This window comes from Bufo gargarizans, chromosome 1 (assembly GCF_014858855.1).
Source record: "Bufo gargarizans isolate SCDJY-AF-19 chromosome 1, ASM1485885v1, whole genome shotgun sequence".
Classification (NCBI taxonomy): Eukaryota; Metazoa; Chordata; class Amphibia; order Anura; family Bufonidae; genus Bufo; species Bufo gargarizans.
The window spans coordinates 510664083-510687476 of record NC_058080.1 but is presented as its reverse complement, the minus strand read 5'-3'; the positions used below and the strand labels follow the sequence as shown (position 1 = coordinate 510687476).

Sequence of the window (23394 nt, the reverse complement as noted above, 5' to 3'; positions counted from 1 at the left end):
GCAGTTTCTGTCAGGAGGGAACTCTGGCTGAAGGTTTGGGCGGCGGACGCCGCTTCCAAACGCTCTTTGGCTGGCCTACCATTCACGGGTTCCCGCTTGTTCGGAACCCGTCTGGACGAACTTATATCTGAGGCCACGGGTGGGAAGAGTACTCACCTCCCCCAGTCCAGGCCGAGGGGCGCCCCCCGTGGTCGCGCTGGTTCGTCCCGTTTTCGGTCCTTTCGCAAGCCCACCGGGTCTAGACCCGCGGCCGGTTCTTCTTCCTCTGGCCCAGCCCAGGATAGACGCAAGAAGCCGTTTTTTCGGACGCAATCTACCTGGCGCAAGCCCCAGCCCACACGGGCTCCCACAGGCCAGCAGCCCTCTGCCTGAAGGTGCGCCCCCACCCACCCGGGTGGGGGGCCGCCTTCTACTGTTCAGGAACGTATGGCGGGCCCACATCTCAGACGCATGGGCGCTCGAGGTTGTATCTTGCGGATACAAGATCGAATTTGCGTCCATTCCGCCAGACCGTTTCTTCCGGTCCCGTCCTCCGCGGGATCCTGTACGAGCGGCCGCCTTCTTCACGGCCATTCGCTCTCTAACGGACAAGGGTGTCGTCGCCCCCGTGCCTCCGACGGAAAGGTTCAGGGGGTTCTACTCGAACCTCTTTGTGGTTCCCAAGAAGGAAGGCTCAGTGCGACCGATCTTGGACCTAAAGCGCCTGAACCGTTTTCTCCGACTGCAGAGATTCCGGATGGAGTCTCTCAGGTCCGCGGTGGCCTCCCTGGAAAGAGGGGATTTCATGGCCTCAATCGACGTTCAAGATGCATATCTCCACGTTCCGGTTGCTCCATGTCATCACCGCTTCCTGCGCTTCGCAGTGGGGGACGATCACTTCCAATTCGTCGCCCTTCCCTTTGGTCTGGCGACGGCTCCTCGAGTATTCACCAAGGTCCTGGCCCCTGTCTTGGCCCTTCTGCGTTCAAGAAGTGTTTTTCTTCTCCCTTACTTGGACGACATCTTGGTCAAGGCACCCTCCTTCTCTCAGGCATCCGGCAGTGTGGGACTCACTCTGGAGACCCTGACGCGGTTCGGTTGGATCATCAACCACCCCAAGTCTTCCCTTACCCCCTCCAGACGGCTGATCTTCCTGGGGATGCTCCTGGATACGGAGTTGGCGGAGGTCCGCCTCCCGTCGGACAAGCGTCTGGCCCTTTGCGGGTCTGTTCGCAGTCTCCTCCGTCATCACCGCCCTTCCCTCAGATCCAGCATGCGGTTGTTGGGGAAGATGGTTGCCTGTTTCGAAGCGGTGCCGTTCGCACAATTCCGATCCCGCACCTTTCAGAGGGCAATTCTGTCGGCCTGGGACAAATCACCGAGGAGTCTGGACAGGACCTTTCTTCTGCCTCCCCTGGCTCGGGCTTCCCTCAGCTGGTGGTTGCATATCCCTCTACGGGGGAGGTCCTTCCTCCCACTGAACTGGCTGGTGATTACCACCGATGCCAGCTTACGGGGGTGGGGGGGGGTTTTCCCTCCCCGGTCCGTCCAGGGCGTTTGGTCTCTATCGGAGTCCAGACTTCCAATCAATATTCTGGAACTGAGGGCGATTCTTCTGTCCCTCAGACACTGGACCCATCTACTGAGGGGCCACCCTGTTCGGATCCAATCGGACAATGCCACGGCTGTGGCATACATAAACCATCAGGGAGGCACTCGCAGCGCTGCTGCGATGCAAGAGGTGGCCCTCATTCTCCTCTGGGCGGAGGCGCACGTGCCGGCCTTATCCGCGATTTACATCCCGGGGGTGGACAACTGGGCGGCGGATTTCCTGAGCCGGTCCACCATCGACCCGGGAGAATGGTCCCTGCACCCAGAGGTGTTCGAAGCCCTTTGTCTTCGCTGGGGTCGCCCCGACGTGGACCTCATGGCTTCCAAATTCAACCACAAGGTCCCCCGATACCTGGCCAGGGCACGGGACCCGAAGGCGTACGGCGCCGACGCGCTCGTCCTTCCGTGGCGCGAATTCTCCCTTCTGTACGTCTTTCCTCCTTTCCCCCTCCTGCCACGGGTTCTTCGGAGGATCGCGGCAGAGGGCGTTCCCGCGATTCTGATCGCCCCGGATTGGCCCCGCCGGTCTTGGTACGCCGACCTAATGTTGCTGTTGGCAGACGCACCGTGGCCACTGCCCTCCAGGGAAGACCTTCTCTCTCAGGGACCGATCTTCCACGAGCATTTAGGCTCGCTACGTTTGACGGCGTGGCTATTGAGACCGCCGTCTTAACGCGACGGGGTTTCTCCGCGGACGTAGTCCGCACCATGATCCGTGCTCGTAAGCCCGTGTCCTCTAGGATCTACTATCGGGTTTGGAGGTCCTATCTGGGGTTCTGTGAGTCCCGGAGCATCCCACCTCTCCGGTTTTCTCTTCCCACGATCCTGTCCTTCCTCCAGTCGGGTCTGGACCTGGGGCTGAGCCTCAGTTCTCTGAAGGGACAGATTTCGGCGCTGTCTATTCTTCTCCAGCGTCCCCTGGCCCCTCTGGGGCCAATTAAGACCTTCTTACAAGGGGTGGCTCACTCTGTACCGCCGTACCGCCCTCCAGTTCCATCCTGGGACCTGAATGTGGTGCTCTCGGCGCTCCAATCAGCCCCCTTCGAGCCTTTACGGGAGGTCTCCCCTCGCCTTCTGTCCTGCAAGGTCATCTTTCTTGTGGCCATCACATCTCTCCGACGGGTGTCGGAGTTAGCGGCTCTTTCTTGCTCCGAACCTTTCCTGATCTTCCACCAGGATAAGGTTGTGCTTCGGCCTGTCCCGTCCTTCCTGCCAAAGGTGGTCTCCGCCTTTCACATCAATGAGGACATCGTCCTTCCGTCGCTCTGTCCCTCTCCTTCCCACCCCAGAGAACGGGAACTGCACCGTCTGGATGTGGTCAGGGCGTTGAAGATTTACCTGGAGGTCACCGGATCCTTTCGGCGCACGGACTCCCTGTTTGTGGTTCCGGAGGGTTCGCGCAAGGGTTTGGCGGTCTCCAAGGTGGCTATTGCCCGTTTCATTAAACTGGCGGTGTCTGAGGCTTATCGAGCCAAGGGTAGAGCTCCGCCTTTCAGCGTCACTGCTCATTCCACCAGAGCAGTCGGGGCTTCCTGGGCGCAGAGGCATCGGGCCTCGGCTGAACAGTTGTGCAAAGCAGCCACTTGGTCCTCTCTGCACACTTTCACAAGGTTCTATAGAGTGCATACGCATGCATCAGCGGATGCTGCTTTGGGCCGCCTGGTTTTGCAGGCAGCGGTTTCCTGATGCTCCGGTGGTGGTCCGCCTTGGGTTTGTGGTCCCTCCCTTCTTGGACTGCTCTTGAACGTCCCAAGGTCTGTGTCCCCCAAGGAAAATGGGCGAGAAAAGGAGATTTTTGTATAACTTACCAGTTAAATCTCTTTCTCGCTCTTCCTTGGGGGACACAGCACCCACCCTTCTGTGTTTGGTTACGGGGTTATGGTCTGGCGCCCCGTTGGGTTGCTGGCTGGTTGTTTCCATTGTTGGTTGTTATCCTTTCACTACTTGGACACGCAACTGGTAGCCTCTATCTCCAGGCTGAGGGTATAGCTGATGGAGGAGGGGCTTAACAGTTTTACTTAGTGTCACGCCTCCTAGGGAGCTGAGCTATACCCAAGGTCTGTGTCCCCCAAGGAAGAGCGAGAAAGAGATTTAACTGGTAAGTTATACAAAAATCTCCTTTTTCCGGTATAGAGCCTCTGTGACGGAACTCAGTGCCGGAAAAGAAAAATGCTAGTGTGAAAGTACCCTAAAATATAAAGTTTAAATCCCCCCTTTCCCAATTTTACATATAAAATATATAAACATATTACATAGCGATGCGTCCGAAAAGTCCAAACTATTAAATTATTAAAAAATATCTCCTATGCGGTGAGCGCCGTAACAGAAATAAAAAAAAAACATTCAATTCACATTTTTTAGTCACCTTGTCACCCCAAAAAATAGGATAGGACTGTTCTATTATGGGCCGAACGTTTCTTGAAATGCACGCAGCTTCTTTTGGTTTTATTTTATTTTATTTTTCTCGCCCATTTTCCTTGGGGGACACAGACCTTGGGTATAGCTCAGCTCCCTAGGAGGCGTGACACTAAGTAAAACTGTTAAGCCCCTCCTCCATCAGCTATACCCTCAGCCTGGAGATAGAGGCTACCAGTTTTAGCTTAGTGTCCAAGGAGGCAAGACACTCCCTGCTACTGCAGGGCTGTTTTCTCCTTGATATTTTATTTTTCTAATTTTGTTATTTTACTTTTTCCTAGGGATACCAGAGACGCATGGACCTCTCTGCTCTCCCGGGGTTGAGCTGCGCCAGTGCCAATTTATCTGCACTGCTGCCTCCCCCACAGAAGCAATAGGAGGATCTGGGCAGCAATGGCTCCCCTACATCCCGCCAGCTAGGGGGTCGCCCGCACGCCAAGCCCCTCTACCAGCTTCCTGCCACTGCGGTGCCAGTGGCTGAAGGGGCGACCCTGCTGGAAGGAACTGAGGGTGAAGACGTCGTTCGGTGAGATGGCTATTCCAGCCCATACCCCGTCCCTATTTGCAGCACCTACCCCTCTGGGTAAGGGGGGCACCCGTGGTTGCTTATTCTGAGCGCTCAAGCAGACCCTCCCCAGCTCCCCTCAGGTTATCCTCAGCAGGGGGGCCGCCTTCCTCCACGCCGTTCCCCCCACGCTGCTTTCTTCAGCCCGGCATTCTCTCTCCCTCTCTCCCTTCCCGCCGCCGCCCGCTCCGTTCCGATCGGGGGGCGGGGCTTATGCCCGACATGGGCAGATCGCGGTGGAGCTTGTTTCTCGGCGAAACAGGGGACTTGGTGGCAGAGGGTCACCCACCTGGGCAAATCGCCGCACTCCAGGGGCCTGCGGGCCCTTTATTTTCTGGCATCTGGCTTCTTCTTAGCCCTGAGAGCATTTTCGGCAGCAGGGGGCGTGGCTTACGCGCGCGTCCTGTTGGGGGCGGAGCAAGCGCTGGAGGGGGCGGAGCTTGTTTTCCCCGCGATTCTGCTGAGATTTCCCGCGCTTCCTCACTCCTGACAGGAAGCTGAGACACGGTGGGGGACTCTAAACTCCTGTGTACATCGCTCGGCTTCTGTGGGCGCTATCTGCTGGCTCACTGCTGTTGCTGCTCTCTGCTGCTGCTGATCTGCTCCATCTCTACTCCTGACGTTCTTCTGAGGCACTGGTAGGACAGTTAACCCTCTCCTAACCCTCCTGGCCATAGCTGCTATAACCCTTTGTGGTCTCTGTATTAGAGTACAACCACCTTTCAGCATGTCAGATCCCACGGGTGCCCCCAAACCCTGGTACCATGCCTGTACCGCCTGTAAGGAACTTTTTCCGCGTGGACAATCTGAGCCGCATTGCCTTGCATGTCAGGCCCCGATGCAGGGCCCGCTTCCCGCTGCGACCCCCGGTGCCTCTGAACCCCCTGACTGGGCTAGGTCTCTGTCTCAGGCAGTGGAAAGCCTTACACACGTAGTGGGCCGTCTCGTGGATAGACCGCCTCTCCCGCAGGCTGCCACAATCCCTGTCGCACCCGCTGGGACTACCGTTTCTGCCGCCCCCACTGGTTCCCTGCCTCCCAGCGAATCTTCCAGGGCCCGGCATACTCAGAAACGTTCAAGGGTTGAGCGCACATCTTCTCCAGATGCTTCGCTCTCTCCGCCATGCGTGCGAGCTCAGTCGAGTCTATCCTCTCAAAGGGATACGCTTTCTGAGGGAGAACTGGCGGATTCGGACGTGGACATGGACTCAGAGCTTCCGTCCAAATTGGCGTCCGCGGTGGGGCATCTTATCGCTAGCATCCGTGATACCTTTCAGATACACGATGACCCCCCCAGCTCCGAACAGGCCGGCGTGTCCTTTCTCCGCCCCAGACAGGCCTCCAAGGTTTTTCCCATACACGCTGATTTTTCTTCTGTGGTATCCAAGGTTTGGACCCGGCCTAACGTCCGCTTTATTACACCCAAAAAGCTGGACATTTGCTATCCCTTTCCAGCGGATTCTGTGACCACGTGGACATCCCCGCCTAAGGTTGATCCTCCCGTGGCTCGCCTGTCCAAAAGCACTACTATTCCGGTACAGGACGGATCTTCCCTCCAGTCTGTTGAGGACCGTCGTACGGAATCCCTCTCCAAGGCCATATTTACTGCCTCTGGTTCGGCCCTTAGACCGGTCTTTGCCTCCGCCTGGGTTGGTAAAGCGGTCTCTGAATGGGGTTTGCAACTGGAACGGGAGTTAGGGTCGGACGTCCCTGTTCAGGACCTCCGCTCCTTAGCCCAACTAATTGTTCAGGCCGGCAAATTCGTCTGTGAGGCCTCCCTTGATGCGGGTGCCCTCATTGCCCGTTCCTCTGCCCTGGCAGTTTCTGTCAGGAGGGAACTCTGGCTGAAGGTTTGGGCGGCGGACGCCGCTTCCAAACGCTCTTTGGCCGGCCTACCATTTACGGGTTCCCGCCTGTTCGGGACCCGTCTGGACGAACTTATATCAGAGGCCACGGGTGGGAAGAGTACTCTCCTCCCCCAGTCCAGGCCAAAGGGCGCCCCCCGTGGTCGCGCTGGTTCGTCCCGGTTTCGGTCCTTTCGCAAGACCACCGGGTCTAGACCCGCGGCCAGTTCTTCTTCCTCTGGCCCAGTCCAAGATAGGCGCAAGAAGCCGTTTTTTCGGACGCAACCTACCTGGCGCAAGTCCCAGCCTGCACGGGCTCCCACAGGCCAGCAGCCCTCTGCCTGAAGGTGCGCCCCCACCCACCCGGGTGGGGGGCCGCCTTCTCCTGTTCAGGAACGTATGGCGGGCCCACATCTCAGACGCATGGGCGCTCGAGATTGTATCTTGCGGATACAAGATCGAATTTGCGTCCATTCCGCCAGACCGTTTCTTCCGATCCCGTCCTCCGCGGGATCCCGTACGAGCGGCCGCCTTCTTCGCGGCTATTCGCTCTCTAATGGACAAGGGTGTCGTCGCCCCCGTGCCTCCGACGGAAAGGTTCAGGGGGTTCTACTCGAACCTCTTTGTGGTTCCCAAGAAGGAAGGCTCAGTGCGACCGATCTTGGACCTAAAACGCCTGAACCGTTTTCTCCGACTACAGAGATTCCGGATGGAGTCTCTCAGGTCCGCAGTGGCCTCCCTGGAAAGAGGGGATTTCATGGTTTCGATCGACATTCAGGATGCATACCTCCACGTTCCGGTTGCTCCATGTCATCACCGCTTCCTGCGCTTCGCGGTGGGGGACGATCACTTCCAATTCGTCGCCCTTCCCTTGGTCTGGCGACGGCTCCTCGGGTGTTCACCAAGGTCCTGGCCCCTGTCTTGGCCCTTCTACGTTCAAGAAGTGTTTTTCTTCTCCCATACTTGGACGACATCCTGGTCAAGGCACCCTCCTTCTCTCAGGCATCCGGCAGTGTGGACCTCACCCTGGAGACCCTGACGCGGTTCGGTTGGGTTATCAACCACCCCAAGTCTTCCCTTATCCCCTCCAGACGGCTGATCTTCCTGGGGATGCTCCTGGATACGGAGTTGGCGGAGGTCCGCCTCCCGTCGGACAAGCGTCTGGCCCTTCGCGGGTCGGTTCACAGTCTCCTCCGTCATCGCCGCCCTTCCCTCAGATCCAGCATGCGGTTGTTGGGAAAGATGGTTGCCTGTTTCGAAGCGGTGCCGTTCGCACAATTCCGATCCCGCACCTTTCAGAGGGCAATTCTGTCGGCCTGGGACAAATCACCGGGGAGTCTGGACAGGACCTTTCTTCTGCCTCCCCTGGCTCGGGCTTCCCTCAGCTGGTGGTTGCATATCCCTCTAAGGGGGAAGTCCTTCCTCCCACTGAACTGGCTGGTGATTACCACCGATGCCAGCTTACGGGGGTGGGGGGGGGTTTCCCTCCCCGGTCCGTCCAGGGCGTTTGGTCTCTATCGGAGTCCAGACTTCCAATCAATATTCTGGAACTGAGGGCGATTTTTCTGTCCCTCAGACACTGGACCCATCTACTGAAGGGCCACCCTGTTCGGATCCAATCGGACAATGCCACGGCTGTGGCATACATAAACCATCAGGGAGGCACTCGCAGCGCTGCAGCGATGCAAGAGGTGTCCCTCATTCTCCTCTGGGCGGAGACGCACGTGCCGGCCTTATCTGCGATTTACATCCCGGGGGTGGACAACTGGGCGGCGGATTTCCTCAGCCGGTCCACCATCGACCCGGGAGAATGGTCCCTGCACCCAGAGGTGTTCGAAGCCCTTTGTCTTCGCTGGGGTCGCCCCGACGTGGACCTCATGGCTTCCAAATTCAACCACAAGGTCCCCCTATACCTGGCCAGGGCACGGGACCCGAAGGCATACGGCGCCGACGCGCTCGTCCTTCCGTGGCGCGAATTCTCCCTTCTGTACGTCTTTCCTCCTTTTCCCCTCCTGCCACGGGTTCTTCGGAGGATCGCGGCAGAGGGCGTTCCCGCGATTTTAATCGCCCCGGATTGGCCCCGCCGGTCTTGGTACGCCGACCTAATGTTGCTGTTGGCAGACGCACCGTGGCCACTGCCCTCCAGGGAAGACCTTCTCTCTCAGGGACCGATCTTCCACGAGCATTTAGGCTCGCTACGTTTGACGGCGTGGCTATTGAGACCGCCGTCTTAACGCGACGGGGTTTCTCCGCGGACGTAATCCGCACCATGATCCGCGCTCGTAAGCCTGTATCCTCTAGGATCTACTATCGGGTTTGGAGGTCCTATCTGGGGTTCTGTGAGTCCCGAAGCATCCCTCCTCTCCGATTCTCCCTTCCCACACTCCTGTCCTTCCTCCAGTCGGGTCTGGACCTGGGGCTGAGCCTCAGTTCTCTGAAGGGACAGATTTCGGCGCTGTCTATTCTTCTCCAGCGTCCCCTGGCCCCTCTAGGGCCCATTAAGACCTTCTTACAAGGGGTGGCTCACTCTGTTCCGCCGTACCGCCCTCCAGTTCCTTCCTGGGACCTGAATGTGGTGCTCTCGGCGCTCCAATCCGCCCCCTTCGAGCCTTTACGGGAAGTCTCCCTTCGTCTTCTGTCCTGCAAGGTCATCTTTCTTGTGGCCATCACGTCTCTCCGACGGGTGTCGGAGTTAGCAGCTCTTTCTTGCTCCGACCCTTTCCTGGTCTTCCACCAGGATAAGGTTGTGCTTCGGCCTGTCCCGACCTTCCTGCCAAAGGTGGTTTCCGCCTTTCACATCAATGAGGACATCGTCCTTCCGTCGCTCTGTCCCTCTCCTTCCCACCCCAGAGAACGGGAACTGCACCGTCTGGATGTGGTCAGGGCGTTGAGGATTTACTTGGAGGTCACCGGATCCTTTCGGCGCACGGACTCCCTGTTTTTGGTTCCGGAGGGTTCGCGCAAGGGTTTGGCGGTCTCCAAGGTGGCTATTGCCCGTTTCATTAAACTGGCGGTGTCTGAGGCTTATCGAGCCCAGGGCAGAGCTCCGCCTTTCGGCATCACTGCTCATTCCACCAGAGCAGTCGGTGCTTCCTGGGCGCAGAGGCATCGGGCCTCGGCTGAACAGTTGTGCAAGGCAGCCACTTGGTCCTCTCTGCACACTTTCACAAAGTTCTATAGAGTGCATACGCATGCATCAGCGGATGCTGCTTTGGGCCGCCTGGTTTTGCAGGCAGCGGTTTCCTGATGCTCTGGTGGTGTTCCGCCTTGGGTTTGTGGTCCCTCCCTTCTTGGACTGCTCTTGAACGTCCCAAGGTCTGTGTCCCCCAAGGAAAATGGGCGAGAAATGGAGATTTTTGTATAACTTACCAGTTAAATCTCTTTCTCGCTCTTCCTTGGGGGACACAGCACCCACCCTTCTGTGTTTGGTTACAGGGTTATGGTTTGGCGCCCCGTTGGGTTGCTGGTTGGTTGTTCCTGTTATTGGTTGTTTTCCTTTCACTACTTGGACACGCAACTGGTAGCCTCTATCTCCAGGCTGAGGGTATAGCTGATGGAGGAGGGGCTTAACAGTTTTACTTAGTGTCACGCCTCCTAGGGAGCTGAGCTATACCCAAGGTCTGTGTCCCCCAAGGAAGAGCGAGAAAGAGATTTAACTGGTAAGTTATACAAAAATCTCCTTTTTTCCCGCATGGTATTGAGTATCGCAATACTTTTTTATGGTGACGAAAGCGAATCAAAATTTTGGTATCGAAACAACCCTACGCTGATCTGATCGGCGTAGCGTTGTCACGATGCCCAAATTTTGATTCGGTTTCGATTTGGCGACTAAAAATTTCAGTTCAAAAGCCAGAGGCTACTAGGTCTTTTTTTTTTTTTTTTTGTCTGGAGCACTGTATAGTGATCTTCCATCCATTTTAATTTTGCATGTTACAGGTCTCACTGAACCGGTGCTGATCCGTCTAGATGTTGACTCAAAGCTTAGTGACCAGTTGACGGTAATGTTTTGTCCTAATCTCTTTAGTATCGTGTGGTGAATGGCCATATCTGGCATGAATATGGGACATTCATGTTTCTTTTCTTCCACCTCAGCTGTCCTTCTTACATGTGCGGGCAGAGGATAAACCCGCTGTGCTCCTTCATCTCCTGCGCTGCATTGTCAAACCTCAGGAACAAACAGTTATCTTTGTGGCTACAAAACACCATGCGGAGTACCTCAGAGAGGTAAATGATGGTATATAGAGAGAAACGCACATTTAAAAGGGTTTTCCCACATTCGGATATTGATGATCTATTCTCAGGATACACCCAGGACCCCCACTGGTCTGCTGTTTGAGGACACTGTAGCCTCCTCGCAGCTTATCAAGCGCACCGCTGTCCATTGGATAGCGACCATGCTTGGTGTTGCAGCTCAGCCCCATTCACTAGATCGGGACTGAGCTGCGCCTAGGCAATGTGACCGATGAACGTGATGGCACTTGCTTAGGAAGAGGCTGTAGCGCTCTTCCTCTTTAAACAGCTGATCGGCAGGGGTCCCAGGTGTCAGACCCCTGCCCATCTGATATTGACCTATTCTGAGGATAGGCCATCAATATCAGAATCTGAGAAAACCCTTTTAAAATGTGTGAATTGTATAACTGTAAAGGCTGCATTACACCAACAGATTATCTGACCAATTTCTGTCCAATCAGACCAATAGTTGGTGTGTGTATAACAAGAGATCTGTAGGTGTATACAGCTATCTGACTAATGATTGATCAGGTATCTGTCGGTGTAATACAGGCCTAAGCATTTTTCCCTATCTTTTACCTCCTCCCATCCAGTTGCTTGACATGCAAGGTATCCCCTGTTCCCACATCTACAGTTCTCTTGATCAAACTGCTAGGAAGATTAACCTGGGCCTGTTCCTGCATGGGAAAGTTTGTGCACTTTTGGTTACTGATGTGGCTGCTCGAGGCATAGACATACCCATGTTAGACAATGTCATCAATTATAATTTCCCACCTAAGGCGAAGCTTTTCCTCCATCGTGTTGGTAAGACACTGTAATTTCTAATTCATAATATACTTATTCTATTTTAGAGGATTTGCTACATTTTGATCTTTTTTTTTTTTTTCCTATTAAACAGGTCGAGTTGCGCGAGCAGGTCGAAGTGGCACAGCATATTCTCTTGTAGCACCAGATGAAACACCATATGTCTATGATCTTCACCTCTTCCTTGGAAGGCCCTTGAAACTGGCAGGAGATACAGGGACTTGTTCAGGTATGAAGGCTGTAGTGCTTGCTAATTTGAGAAAAGCTCTAGAAGTTATAACTCATGATTCCTCGCCTCTCCAAAGAAACAGACCTAGATGGCGTTATGGGACGAGTACCCCAGAGTGTGATAGATGATGAAGATGCTCTGCTCATCACAGACCGTGAGAGGTCCTTGGAGCTGCAAAACCTCCATCATGTGGCTGAGAATGCATACAAGCAATACAGCAAGTCTAGACCAGCTCCTGCTCCTGAGTCCATAAAAAGAGTTAAAGAAGCCAATTACACCCAACTGGGCGTCCACCCTCTCTTCTGTAAGTGTTGCTAGTATGGTTTATGATGTAATCTTTTTCCAATTCTTGCCGTGCCCAATTATTTTTTATTTTTTTTTAAATGGGTTGTCCATAAATGTCCAGTAAGTTCAAGTCACACCCATGGGACCCATTCCTGTCTCCAGATTGGGCCCAGTGGTGCCCGGCCTGGATTGAAGAGGTGGCCACACATGCGTGTTCCCCTTTATTCACTTCCGTAGCACTTCTGAAAATAGCTAAGTCAGAATAAGAGGTAGGAGCAGCCCATTTGCTTCTCCATTCCCGGCCAGGCACCACTGGGCCGCGTTCTGGAGATGGGAGCAGGTCTCTGTGGCAGGACCCGCACCTATTGGACAATTATGGCATATTCTGTGGATATGCCATAAATGTCTCTGATGAGAGAACTCCTCTTCATTCATCTGTAAGGCTATATATATTTAATTCCACTTGTACCTACTTATACCTTTGTTCAGCACTGCGCCACCTCTCTCTGATATACTCGCCTCTTTTCAGGGTCTCGTCTTGGTGGAGAAGAAATGCAGAGATTGAAATTCGTGGACTGCATTAAAACGTACAAATCCAAAGCGGTTAGTGATATTACACATATGTTATACAATATAGCCTTTCCTCTTGTCATGTGTGAGACAGTTTTACTTAAAGGGGTGTCCCACAAAAAATATTCTACAGTTTTCAAACTAGCACCAGGATCTGAATACTTTTGTAATTGCATGTAATTAAAAAAATTAGCATAGCCCTTGAGTTATTCAATAAAATGTATCTGTATAGCGCCACTTGCACTTTTTTTTTTCTTATTTCTTTGTCCTGCTCACTGAGATGGCCGCACATGCTCAGTTTCATCCTTCAACTGCCTCCTGAGCTGTGATAGGGAGAGCACAGACACGCCCCCTTAGTTGCAGCAGAAAAGACACGCCCCTGAGCTGTCATCTTGATATAAATCTAGCAGAGCAATGAATGGGGAGATCTCTGGATCCATGTGATGTACAGGGCTGGTTCTGGCTTTGTTAGAAAGCTATTGTCATGTATATCTGATTTTCATTTTTTATATTAGTCATGGCATAACCCCTTTAATGCTCACACAAGTAGCAAATATAATGCTTATTTTGCACTTTCAGACCATCTTTGAAATAAATGCCACTAACAAGACCTCTGCAAGTGAGGTGATGCGAGCAAAACGAAGTCGGGATTTTGGAGTTATCACCAAGTTCCAGCGGTTGCAGGAAGAGAAAGTGAAGGCTACGGTGCCATCTGTGCTTGGTGCCAAATCCAGTGTTGCGTCCAGCCAGGACAGTGCAGAAGAAACCATTGAGGTAACCAACCAGTTAAAGGAACTAAACTCAGAAATGAATGCTGAAAGGGAAAAAAAAACTTGTCCATGTTGGTTGTCAGTGTGCAGGACTCTGGGCATACTTGTCAAGCAGTTTTGTAGAAATCCTGCAGAGAACACAGGTCTTTCGATTCCTCCTGGTCTCCAATTGCAGACAAAGCATTTAAGGAGTACTTTTTCTATAGTCCGTTTCCTCATGCACTGATCTGTGTTGTATGGGTCTGCAATGCAGCACCCACAGATTGCTGTGGGCGCTGCTGCGCCACAGTACAGGTCCAATGCACATGGTTTTGCCATGGGCATGAGTCCTTACTGCAAGGGACACATTAGTGAGGAAATGGGAAGTTGTAAAATAGCTGATCTCCTAAAATACAGAGTAATTCTTTATATATTTTTCAGTTTTGATTGCAATCAGATGTCCGAACCGCATTTTTTGCGGATCCGTTTATTTCTATGGGACTGCAAAAAAATGCAAACTGTACACAAGTGTCATCCATGTGTTGTTCACATCTGGACGGCCTTGCCTCAAATGACAGAATATGTCCTATTCTTGTCTGTTTTGTGGACAGGAGTAGGCAATTTTTCAGTGGGACCCGAGAAAAGTGTGAGATGCACCCGGACAGCATCTGTATTTTTCAGATCCACAATTTGCGGACCACATAACAAATACGGTCGTGTAAGGAGATGATGGTGAGGAACTGGTGAGGTTTTAAGAACTGTCAAATCGGCTATATGAAACAGGTTGTCATATATCTTCTATATGAAAGAATCTTCATATAGAAGAGAGGATAAAAAAAAAAAAAACTATATTATCCTTCAGGCGGACATAGAAAAACGCCTCTAAGTTCTTTTTATCAAGTATCTTAATTTGATTTGTGCAAGCAGTGAAACAAAGGAACAATTGTATATGCAAAAATATATATAATCGTTTATTATAAAAACAAAAAATATAAAACCATACAACTGCAAAACAAATGATGAAGTTACAAAGTAACACCCAAAAGGTACCGTACGGTGGTGTTGACACACTCCTATCTGATCAGCACAGTATGATTTATGACAACCAGTGTCATACTTTTAACAAACGGACTTATATACCAAGAGAAACTTAAATTCTTCTGTTATCAAGCAGGCTATAACAATAAAACACGGATTTATAGGAAAATAACTGTTATCCCTTGACTCTGTTTTCCTATGACCAATCAAAAATATATGATATTAATATGATAAAATATTCAGCTCGGCAATCAGACTGAGGAAAATAACTTTCCAAGGGTTTAGTCCTCTTTTCAAATAATGTCAGATCTTCTATTAACAATATGCATCTTTGCTAAGAGAATAATCAGCATTATGGAGGCACCTAAGACTATATATTCCCACAGTATGGGAACTCTTGGCTATATACCGAGAGAAATATCTTATTAATATCATGAGTAGTAAACAAAATATACGTTACCGGGTCAAAGGTAGACAGAGTTCAGATGGGACCAGTTCTGAAAAACTTTCCTAGTAATCCAAAAAGAATAATCCAAGTTTCTTCTGATAAAGTTTTTCTTTTTGATTGAATGAATGGATCAATGGATATATGGATCTTTTTTCCTCTCTCTCTAGTTCTCTCTTGCTACCCCGCACATGTGTAATTATTCCCCCCCTTATCTAAGAATCATCCCCTTTAGGTTAGGGATTCCCAATCAGGTAAGGTGGGTGTACTTGCATGCTAATAACACCATGATGTCATATCAACTCCTAATATGGTAAAGAACAAATAATGAAATAATATAATATTGTCCATCTGCCTCCAGATGGCACTGCGGTATTGTAAATGAACATCACAACTTTAAGCATTAAAATTAAATATCTAATGATATGTTCTCATGACCTTCTTGACCTATCTATATAAATCATTGAGGAAGGTCTTTCCCTGTCACTTTTAATTACCTATATCATGGACTTGTTGGAGTTGACTGTCTTCTCCTATCTTTTTGAAATATAGGTTGACTTGATGAAAATTTTATATAGCGGCTTTGATGCTTGGCATCGGAACTTGTATATTTCACTTATCTACATCCATGAATAACTATTGTTTTGAAATGGCATATACTCTTCCCAGAAATCCAATTAACATAAACTTACTTGTTTATATAACTTCTACAATACCTTCTAAATGGTAAATACATGGTATGACATATATATAAATCGATACATTGTTACACATAGATAATACATTATATGAATTATTGATTAACATATGTTGTAAACTAAATATACCATGCAGAGATGTATATAATATAATTATGAATGTATAAATTGAACTTCATATAGCAGGTATGCCTCAAGGATATGAGTCCTTATCAAATAACCTTGACCCTCCAGACAGATATGTCTTAGGGAGTTGACTTACTCCTTACAGATGGTCCCATATGTTTAGCAATAACTTTTAAACACAATGTCCGTTTATGTTCACAATTATTTTTTTTATAAATTGAACTTTCCATGAACTCATGCCATGAACTCATCTTGGCTTCCTCAGCCACATAATAGAACTTTGGTTCAGGCTGATTTTATTCTTAAAGGCAATGAGATGAGCATACATTTTGATAATAATGTCTTTAGATAATATTGTATACGTATGAAAATGCACAACAAGGTTTTGCTGCTTCTATTAGGAGGTCTTTTCACAAGTACTTGGCAAGAGGAAGAGAGAAGATGGAGGTCAGAATGAAGTGAACAAGAAGAACAAGGGAGGTGTTTCTCAGGATTCAGAATATTATGTTCCATACAAACCTAAAGACTTTGAGAGTGAGCGGGGGTAAGATATCAGTGATTTAATAGTGTAGCTATATTTGGTTTCTCAAACCTTAGTCTCATAAGCTTGACGTTTGAGCCCGCTTTCTTGGATAGTATCCTCTTTCTTCATATCTGCATTTACTTTTTTATTGTACAGACTTAGCATCGCAGGCAACAGCTTTGAGCAGGCAGCAGCAGGAGCAGTACTGGATTTGCTGGGTGACCATACTGAGGATCTAAGGAAGACTAAGCACGTCATGAAGTGGTGAGTTTGCGGTCATGGACTAAGGAAATGTAAGGTCTCTTTGACACGGGCATCGCGTGTGAGGGCCGGATAGGATGCGTCGCAGGAAAATGCGTTTTTTATTTATTTTTCGCGCGAGTGCAAAGCATTTAGATGAGTTTTGCACTCGTGTGACAAAAATCAGCATGTTTGGTACCCAGACCCAAACCCGGATTTCTTCACAGAAGTTCGGGTTTGGGTTAGGTGTTGTGTAGATTTTATTATTTTCCCTTATAACATGGTTATAAGGGAAAATATTAGCATTCTTAATACAGAATGCTTAGTAAATTAGGGATGGGGGGGTTAAAAATAATAAACAAATTTAACTCCCCCCCCCCCCATCCACTTGGTCGCATAGCGGATCTCATCTTCTTTCTTCAGGATATGGGTAAAGGACCTTTGATGACGTCACTGCACTCATCACGTGCTCCATCAGCATGGTTATGGACCATGTGATGAGTGCAGTGACATCATCAAAGGTCCTTTACCCAGGTCCTGAAGAAAGAAGAGGAGATCCGCTACGCGACCAAGTGGATGGGGGGAGTTAAATTTGTTTATTATTTTTTTAACCCCTCCATCTCTAATTTACTAAGCATTCTGTATTAAGAATGCTATTATTTTCCCTTATAACCATGTTATAAGGGAAAATAATAAAGATCAGGTCCCCACCCCGATCATCTCCTGAAAATCGAACTGCATCCACACTTGCTTGCGGATGCTTGCGATTTTCATGCAGCCCCATTCACTTCTATGGGGCCTGCGTTGCGTGAAAAATACACAATATAGAGCATGCTGTGATTTTCACGCAACGCACCAGTGATGAGTGAAAATCACCGCTCATGTGCACAGCCCCATAGAAATGAATGGGTCCGGATTCAGTGCGGGTGCAATGCGTTCACCTCACGCATTGCGCCCGTGTGAAAATCTTGCCCATGTGAAAGAGGCCTAAGGGTATTTGGTAAATGTACTGCAGTGTGTTGAACTGAAATGTACTAATAAGTCTGTAACTGTAAACTTGTAATAATAAATGTTATGAGACACACATTATAGAAGAATAATATGATCTCTAATCCAATTTCAGGGACAGAAAGAAAAAGAAGTTTGTGGGAGCAGGAGGACATGAGGATAAGAAGAAAATAAAGACAGAGAGTGGACGAGTCATTAGCAGTTCTTATAAATCTAACATGTATCCTTTTGACTTTTACAAACAAAATTGTCTCGTGCTGCTGCCCCTAACCAAAAATAAACTTTCATGTTTTTCCAGTTCTTTAAAATTGGTGGTCAGTAGGATAGATTAGTTTAGCCAGTGCTGCATCCACTTCATTTGTTACATTGCCCATAGAGCACAAAGCCATACTTTAGTAGCTGTGTCTGGTGTTACAGCTCAGTTTCATTCACAGATGGAGTCTGTCACCTCGCATACTGCCATGTAGTGTTGTTGCCCTGTAGTGATGGCGCAGCAGAAGCCAGGTACATCAAACCGAGAGGCTCCACCCATGAGGGACCAAAAACCTTATTTGGATAAAATTAAGAGAAGCATTTCACAAGTTTAGAGGAGAGGATTTTCCCAAGATAGGTATGGTTATGTTTCAGGCAACATGGCGGTATGTTGACTTTGAAATTTATTTTTGAGGTGGCAGACTCTGTTTGAAAAGAATCTGTCAGTAGTTTTGATCATGGTAAACTGGTGACCTCAGTAGGTAAGGGCTGGGAAGAGCAATACAAACACTCCTTTTGTGGAGTCCTTATTATCAGTGGTTGTATGAATATGTACTTTTAGGGTCTGTTCACACTGCTAAAATCGGCAGCAGAATTAGTAGCTGAACACTTTTTTTGGGGGAGTTTTTACAAGCGTTCTTAGAAGACTTTTTGACGAAGGACTTTATTCTTCCCCATTGACTTGTATGACATCCACAATCAAATCTTCCAAGAAGTAACATGTTTTTCAAATCAACTACTGAAATAACCTGTGTGCACGTGGTGGAGCTGCAATAGGAAACTTGTTGTAGTTTTGAATATGGATTCAGCCACAGAAAACACCCATTTTCTTTTGCTGAATCGGTGGCAGATTTTACCAGTGTGAGCTTACCTTATTCTGCTCCTTAGGTGCCTTGGGGGTGGGCTGTGAAGTGCTCTCTGCTTTGAGTGACAGCTGTAGTGTCTCCTGGTTGGATGCCACAGCTGAAGAGAGGGGTTATTATAAATTGCCACCAGTTGTATACAGCTCCATTGCATGCCGATGAGTGAGTCCTGATATTCATGAGCTCCTGGTTCTCCCCGAAATTGGCAGTATGTGGGCGGGGAGAGCCAGGACTCATTGGCATGCACTGTAGATGTTCAGTACAAGATTTTAGCAAAACAGCTAGGTCAATTAAAGAAAGTGACCCAGCATGTTGCTTAGTTAGGACACCATAAAGCTGGTGACAGATTCCCTTTAAGCGGCTCAGAATCTGGCAGAATAAAAATCATATTCACGCTAATCCTGAAATAAAACACTCAAAGGATATGTATGTTCTGCTTTTCCCAGCACTACCTAGTGATGTTAGCACTTTAGCATGGTCAAAACCGCTGTCCAGGCTCCTTAAGTTGTAGCAAATTGTAGTGCCAGACAAAGCCCGTACTGAGAGCACAGACAGGAAGGGGGCTAGCGAGTGCCTCAACCCCTTCAAAAAGATAATCGGCTGGTGTGCCCAGACAGATCTAATATTGATGTGGGCAGTTTTAAAGAACTGAAAAGCCAGTAAGGCATCAACTGAGTGTACCTATATAATAGACACAAGGCATACTGTATACTTGTCATATTTAGAAATGCCCGAGCTTGTTTTCACCACTTGACTCATAACTAGATATGAGGATTGGAAGAAGAGATACAAGATTGATGATCAGGATTCTGAAGAGGAAGAAGAAAGACAGACTGCAAACCCACATAGAAAGGGCAGAGGTATGTTGTGTCTGTAGAAATGCTCTTTACCCTCTGCTTAATATTGTTTTCCAGTCTCTCAATATTGATGACCTATCCCACTCGTCAGAAAGCAGTGGACAGAGCAGGAAGCAAAAGGCTCGGTCTGCTGTGTAGTAGCTGTGCTAGCATACTATAGCTCAGCTCCCATTCAAGTGGATCGGAGTGGAGCTGCAGTACGCTGACACTACCACTGCAGAGTGGATGGAGCTATCTGCTTCCTGCTCCGTCCGATCTGATATTGATGACCTATCCCACTCGTCAGGAAGCAGAAGGCTCAGTCTGTTGTGTAGTGGCTGTGCTAGCATACTATAGCTCAGCTCCCATTCAAGTGGATGGGAGCGGAGCTGCAGTACGCCGACACTACCACTGCAGAGTGGCTGGAGCTTCCTGCTCCGTCCGATCTGATATTGATGACCTATCCCACTCGTCAGGAAGCAGAAGGCTCAGTCTGCTGTGTAGTGGCTGTGCTAGCATACTATAGCTCAGCTCCCATTCAAGTGGATGGGAGCAGAGCTGCAGTACGCTGACACTACCACTGCAGAGTGGATGGAGCTATCTGCTTCCTGCTCCGTCCGATCTGATATTGATGACCTATCCTGAGACTCGAAAAACCCTTTCAAAGGAGTTCATTAAGCCTTTACCTTTGTAAAGAAAAGGGAATCTGTCACCAGTTATATTCTGCCTTGTCTGGTGACAGATACCCTTATTTAAAGCTGGGCCACATACTTGAATTGACCCAACCAATTTGCGAAAAGTCTGTATTGAACCACTCCAGCGTGAGCCATGTACACGAATCCACTCAGTGTCCTCATATTCATGAGCTCCCTGTTCTCTTCAGAAAGGGCAGCATAAAACAGATTCCCTTTAAATACTTCCACAGTTCAGAAAGCCTTACGCTGTCAGAGCTGTATGTTGATTTGCTGATGAGCCAAGGTGCCAACATGAAGGGTCCATTCACACGTCCGCAAAATGGGTCCGCATCTGTTCAGCAATTTTTCGAAACGGGTGCGGACCCATTTATTTTCAATGGAGCCGGAATGTGTTGAACCCCGTTTGCAGATCCGCACTTCCGTTCCGCAAAAAAATATTCCGCAATTGTGGACAAGAAAAAGGCATTTTCTATGAGAGTGCTGGCGATGTGCGGTCTGCAAAATGCGGACCGCACATTGCCGGTGTCCGTGTTTTGCGGATCCGCAAAACACATACAGACGTGTGAATGGACCCTAAGAGTGCAAGATATGCAAAAGCCTACTTTATTAACTGGCAGTATAAATGTAGGGGTCATCCACAACTCGTTTTAGGCCTTTTTCACACGAGCGGTATTGTGTCAAGATCTGTTCAGGGAAAAAAACGGATGGTTTTGCATGCAGGTTCAATCAGTTTTCTCTGCAGTTGCTGTTCAGTGTTTCAGTTTTTTCAACGCGGGTGCAATGATGCTTTTTTCACGTGCGTGAAAAAAACCCTGAAGAATAATAATCTACATCTCCTAGCAACCATCAGTGAACAATGCATTGCATCCGGATGCAATAAATTTTTCACGCAAGCTCCATTCACTTGTATGGAACCAGAGCTGCGTGAACGCAGAAATGATGCGTTAAAAATGACTGAAAACGCTCTTTCCCTCTGAATACAATGGACTTTCTCCCAGGAGCCCCTTGATGCAACAAGGGTGTTACTGTTGCACCCAGAGGCTCTATTAATTTTCCCTGCTGGCCACACACCACCAATCCCCCTTTGCCAGGCAGTGTTTATGTAACTGCGCCTGGCCCTGAAATCGCACAGCCATGTTCAATGGATGTGCAGAACTGGACTGGAGATTGCTGGGCAGACAAATTCTAACTGTACTGTGCATAGCCAGGTGCAATCACATCTACAGTACAGTTCCCTTTAAAGGGAACCTGTCATCGGGATTTTGGGTATAGAGCTGAGGACATGGGTTGCTAGATGGCCGCTAGCACATCCACAATACCCAGTCCCCATAGCTCTGTGTGCTTTTATTGTGTATAAAAACAGATTTGATACATATGCAAATTAACCTGAGATGAGTCACAGCTTGAAAATATGACTCTTCTCTGGTCACACAAGTAAGATATGACTCTTATGTTAATTAGCATATACATCAAATCGTTGTTTTTTTTTTACACAATAAAAGCACACAGAGCTATGGGGACTGGATATTGCGGATGTGCTAGCGGCCAGGTTGCGGCCGGATCTCCGCCATTTTCCCATTATAGTAAATGGGGAAGGACAGTATCTCAGTAGCACACGGTAATCACAGATCCGGCAGGCTGTTCCCTGTTTACTGCAAATTTGAAACTGGCACAAATATTTGAAGGCATCACCTGGAAAAAAAAAATGGATATCTAAAAAGAATTAAGATTGCCTATGGTTTTAATAGGTAGAATATTAAAGGGGTTATCCAACCCCTATAATGGCCAGGCACCTCATACAGGTTGTACTTACCCCACTCCAGCACCCACGTCGCTCCTGACGCCTGCACAGCCGCCGCCACTGCATCTCCTCGCCGCGTGGAACAAAACATCCAACGATGGGGGAAGCAGCCGATAGCTGGCTGGGACGGGGACTCCTTAGCTTCACCTGCGAGGCTAGGGAGGCTTGTCACCATTGTGGCCTGCTATTGGGCACCAACCACCCCCACCGGATATTTTGATAGGCACGAAGGGGAGATGCAGAGGCGGCCATGCAGGCATAAGGAGTGACGCGGGGTAAGTAGAACCTGTGTAAGGGGCCCAGGCATTTGAGGGGGGGTAGTTGGCACACCCTTTATCATAAGGAAGGCAGTCAAAATAAGAAAATGTCCTCCCATTTTTGTACTACCCTATGCAATCCTTTCTGTAATAGGTGGACGTAAAGGCTCTCGTGGAACACCTCGTTCTGAAGCTAAGGGACCCCATGGCAAGACCAAATCTGAGCTGCGCAACAAGCAGCAGATTCTGAAACAGAGGAAAGCAAAGGAAAAGCAACTCTTCTTACAAAAAGGTGGAATGAAGAATCTGAAAAACAAAACCAGGCAAAAGGTACACCAGATGAAGAAATCTGCGTTTGGCAGGGGCAAGAGCAATGGTTTCAAGAAAGGGAAAATGAAGAGATAAAGACCAGTTCACGGACTGCTCCAGGATTTGCCTTAACTCGTGATCCCTGCTGCATGAAGCCGAAATCTATGTGATGAACCATTAACACTCGCACATATAGTAGCTGTCTCCAAGGCCAGACACTATTTCTGCTTGATACACACAAGGAAAGCAATAAGAAACCTAGGCATCTTATGATTGTCCCACCAAGAGACCGAAAACCAAGGATTTTATGATGTATATAAACATTAAATACATCTGTACAATGCAATAAGTGTTATGTATTGATCTGAAAGCCACAGGCGTTCATGGCAACAAATCCAGTTCAACTACAAGCATATGTGTGATAGTTGTAGTTAAAAATCCTACCACCGCTCACCTAAAGAATAAAATGCTGTTTTCCAGCCTCAGACTGCAGTCAGCCAGATAAAAAACCTTGCCTTTTAAATGACATTTGTAATGCACAAGGACACTCCCTGGGGCGAGTCAGTGGCTGACGTATAGCCGCACGACCCCAACACACATAGGAGGCCAATTTGCCTATTTGTATATTTTTGGAGTGTGGGAGGAAACCAGAGTACCCATGGGAAACCCACGCAAACACAGGGAGAACATACAAACTCCATGCAGATATTGTCCCTTGTCAGATTCGAACCTTGGACCCCAGCTCTGCATGGTACCAGTGCTAACCACTGAGCCAGTTTGCATAAAAACTGAGCACGAAGTGGCGATGCCTATAACCACCCACAGGCCCCACTTTTATCCAGCCGACATTGATTGAAAGCTAAAATCAATTTCTATGAGACGTTTTTAATACAAAGCCTTTTTTCCCTTTTTGGTGATATCTGTTCTTAACAGTAGGTGGCGCTGATTCTTTTTTTTATGTAGGTGCAAAAGTTATACTTCAATACACAATTTATTGAGGCTGGCGTTTCAGACACCAGTCCT

The 23394-nt window shown here is 48.9% G+C and overlaps 1 protein-coding gene across 4 annotated transcripts in view; it reads left to right on the top strand.

The window, feature by feature from the left end:
- DDX54 (DEAD-box helicase 54) overlaps nucleotides 1-22863 on the top strand; it is a 41796-nt gene extending 18933 nt beyond the window's left edge. For 3 of the 4 annotated variants that reach the window (XM_044275300.1, XM_044275297.1, XM_044275296.1), the window contains exons 9-20: nucleotides 10350-10411; nucleotides 10506-10637; nucleotides 11237-11447; nucleotides 11542-11676; nucleotides 11753-11980; nucleotides 12491-12564; nucleotides 13111-13305; nucleotides 15989-16131; nucleotides 16267-16374; nucleotides 17474-17578; nucleotides 19239-19333; nucleotides 22217-22863. In XM_044275300.1, coding sequence (XP_044131235.1) covers nucleotides 10350-10411; nucleotides 10506-10637; nucleotides 11237-11447; nucleotides 11542-11676; nucleotides 11753-11980; nucleotides 12491-12564; nucleotides 13111-13305; nucleotides 15989-16131; nucleotides 16267-16374; nucleotides 17474-17578; nucleotides 19239-19333; nucleotides 22217-22467 — 1739 coding nt within the window. In that variant the 3' untranslated portion in view covers nucleotides 22468-22863. The remainder of the gene's footprint in view (nucleotides 1-10349; nucleotides 10412-10505; nucleotides 10638-11236; nucleotides 11448-11541; nucleotides 11677-11752; nucleotides 11981-12490; nucleotides 12565-13110; nucleotides 13306-15988; nucleotides 16132-16266; nucleotides 16375-17473; nucleotides 17579-19238; nucleotides 19334-22216) is intronic. The other variant, XM_044275299.1, reaches the window with a different exon arrangement.
- Nucleotides 22864-23394: the final 531 nt, after the last annotated feature.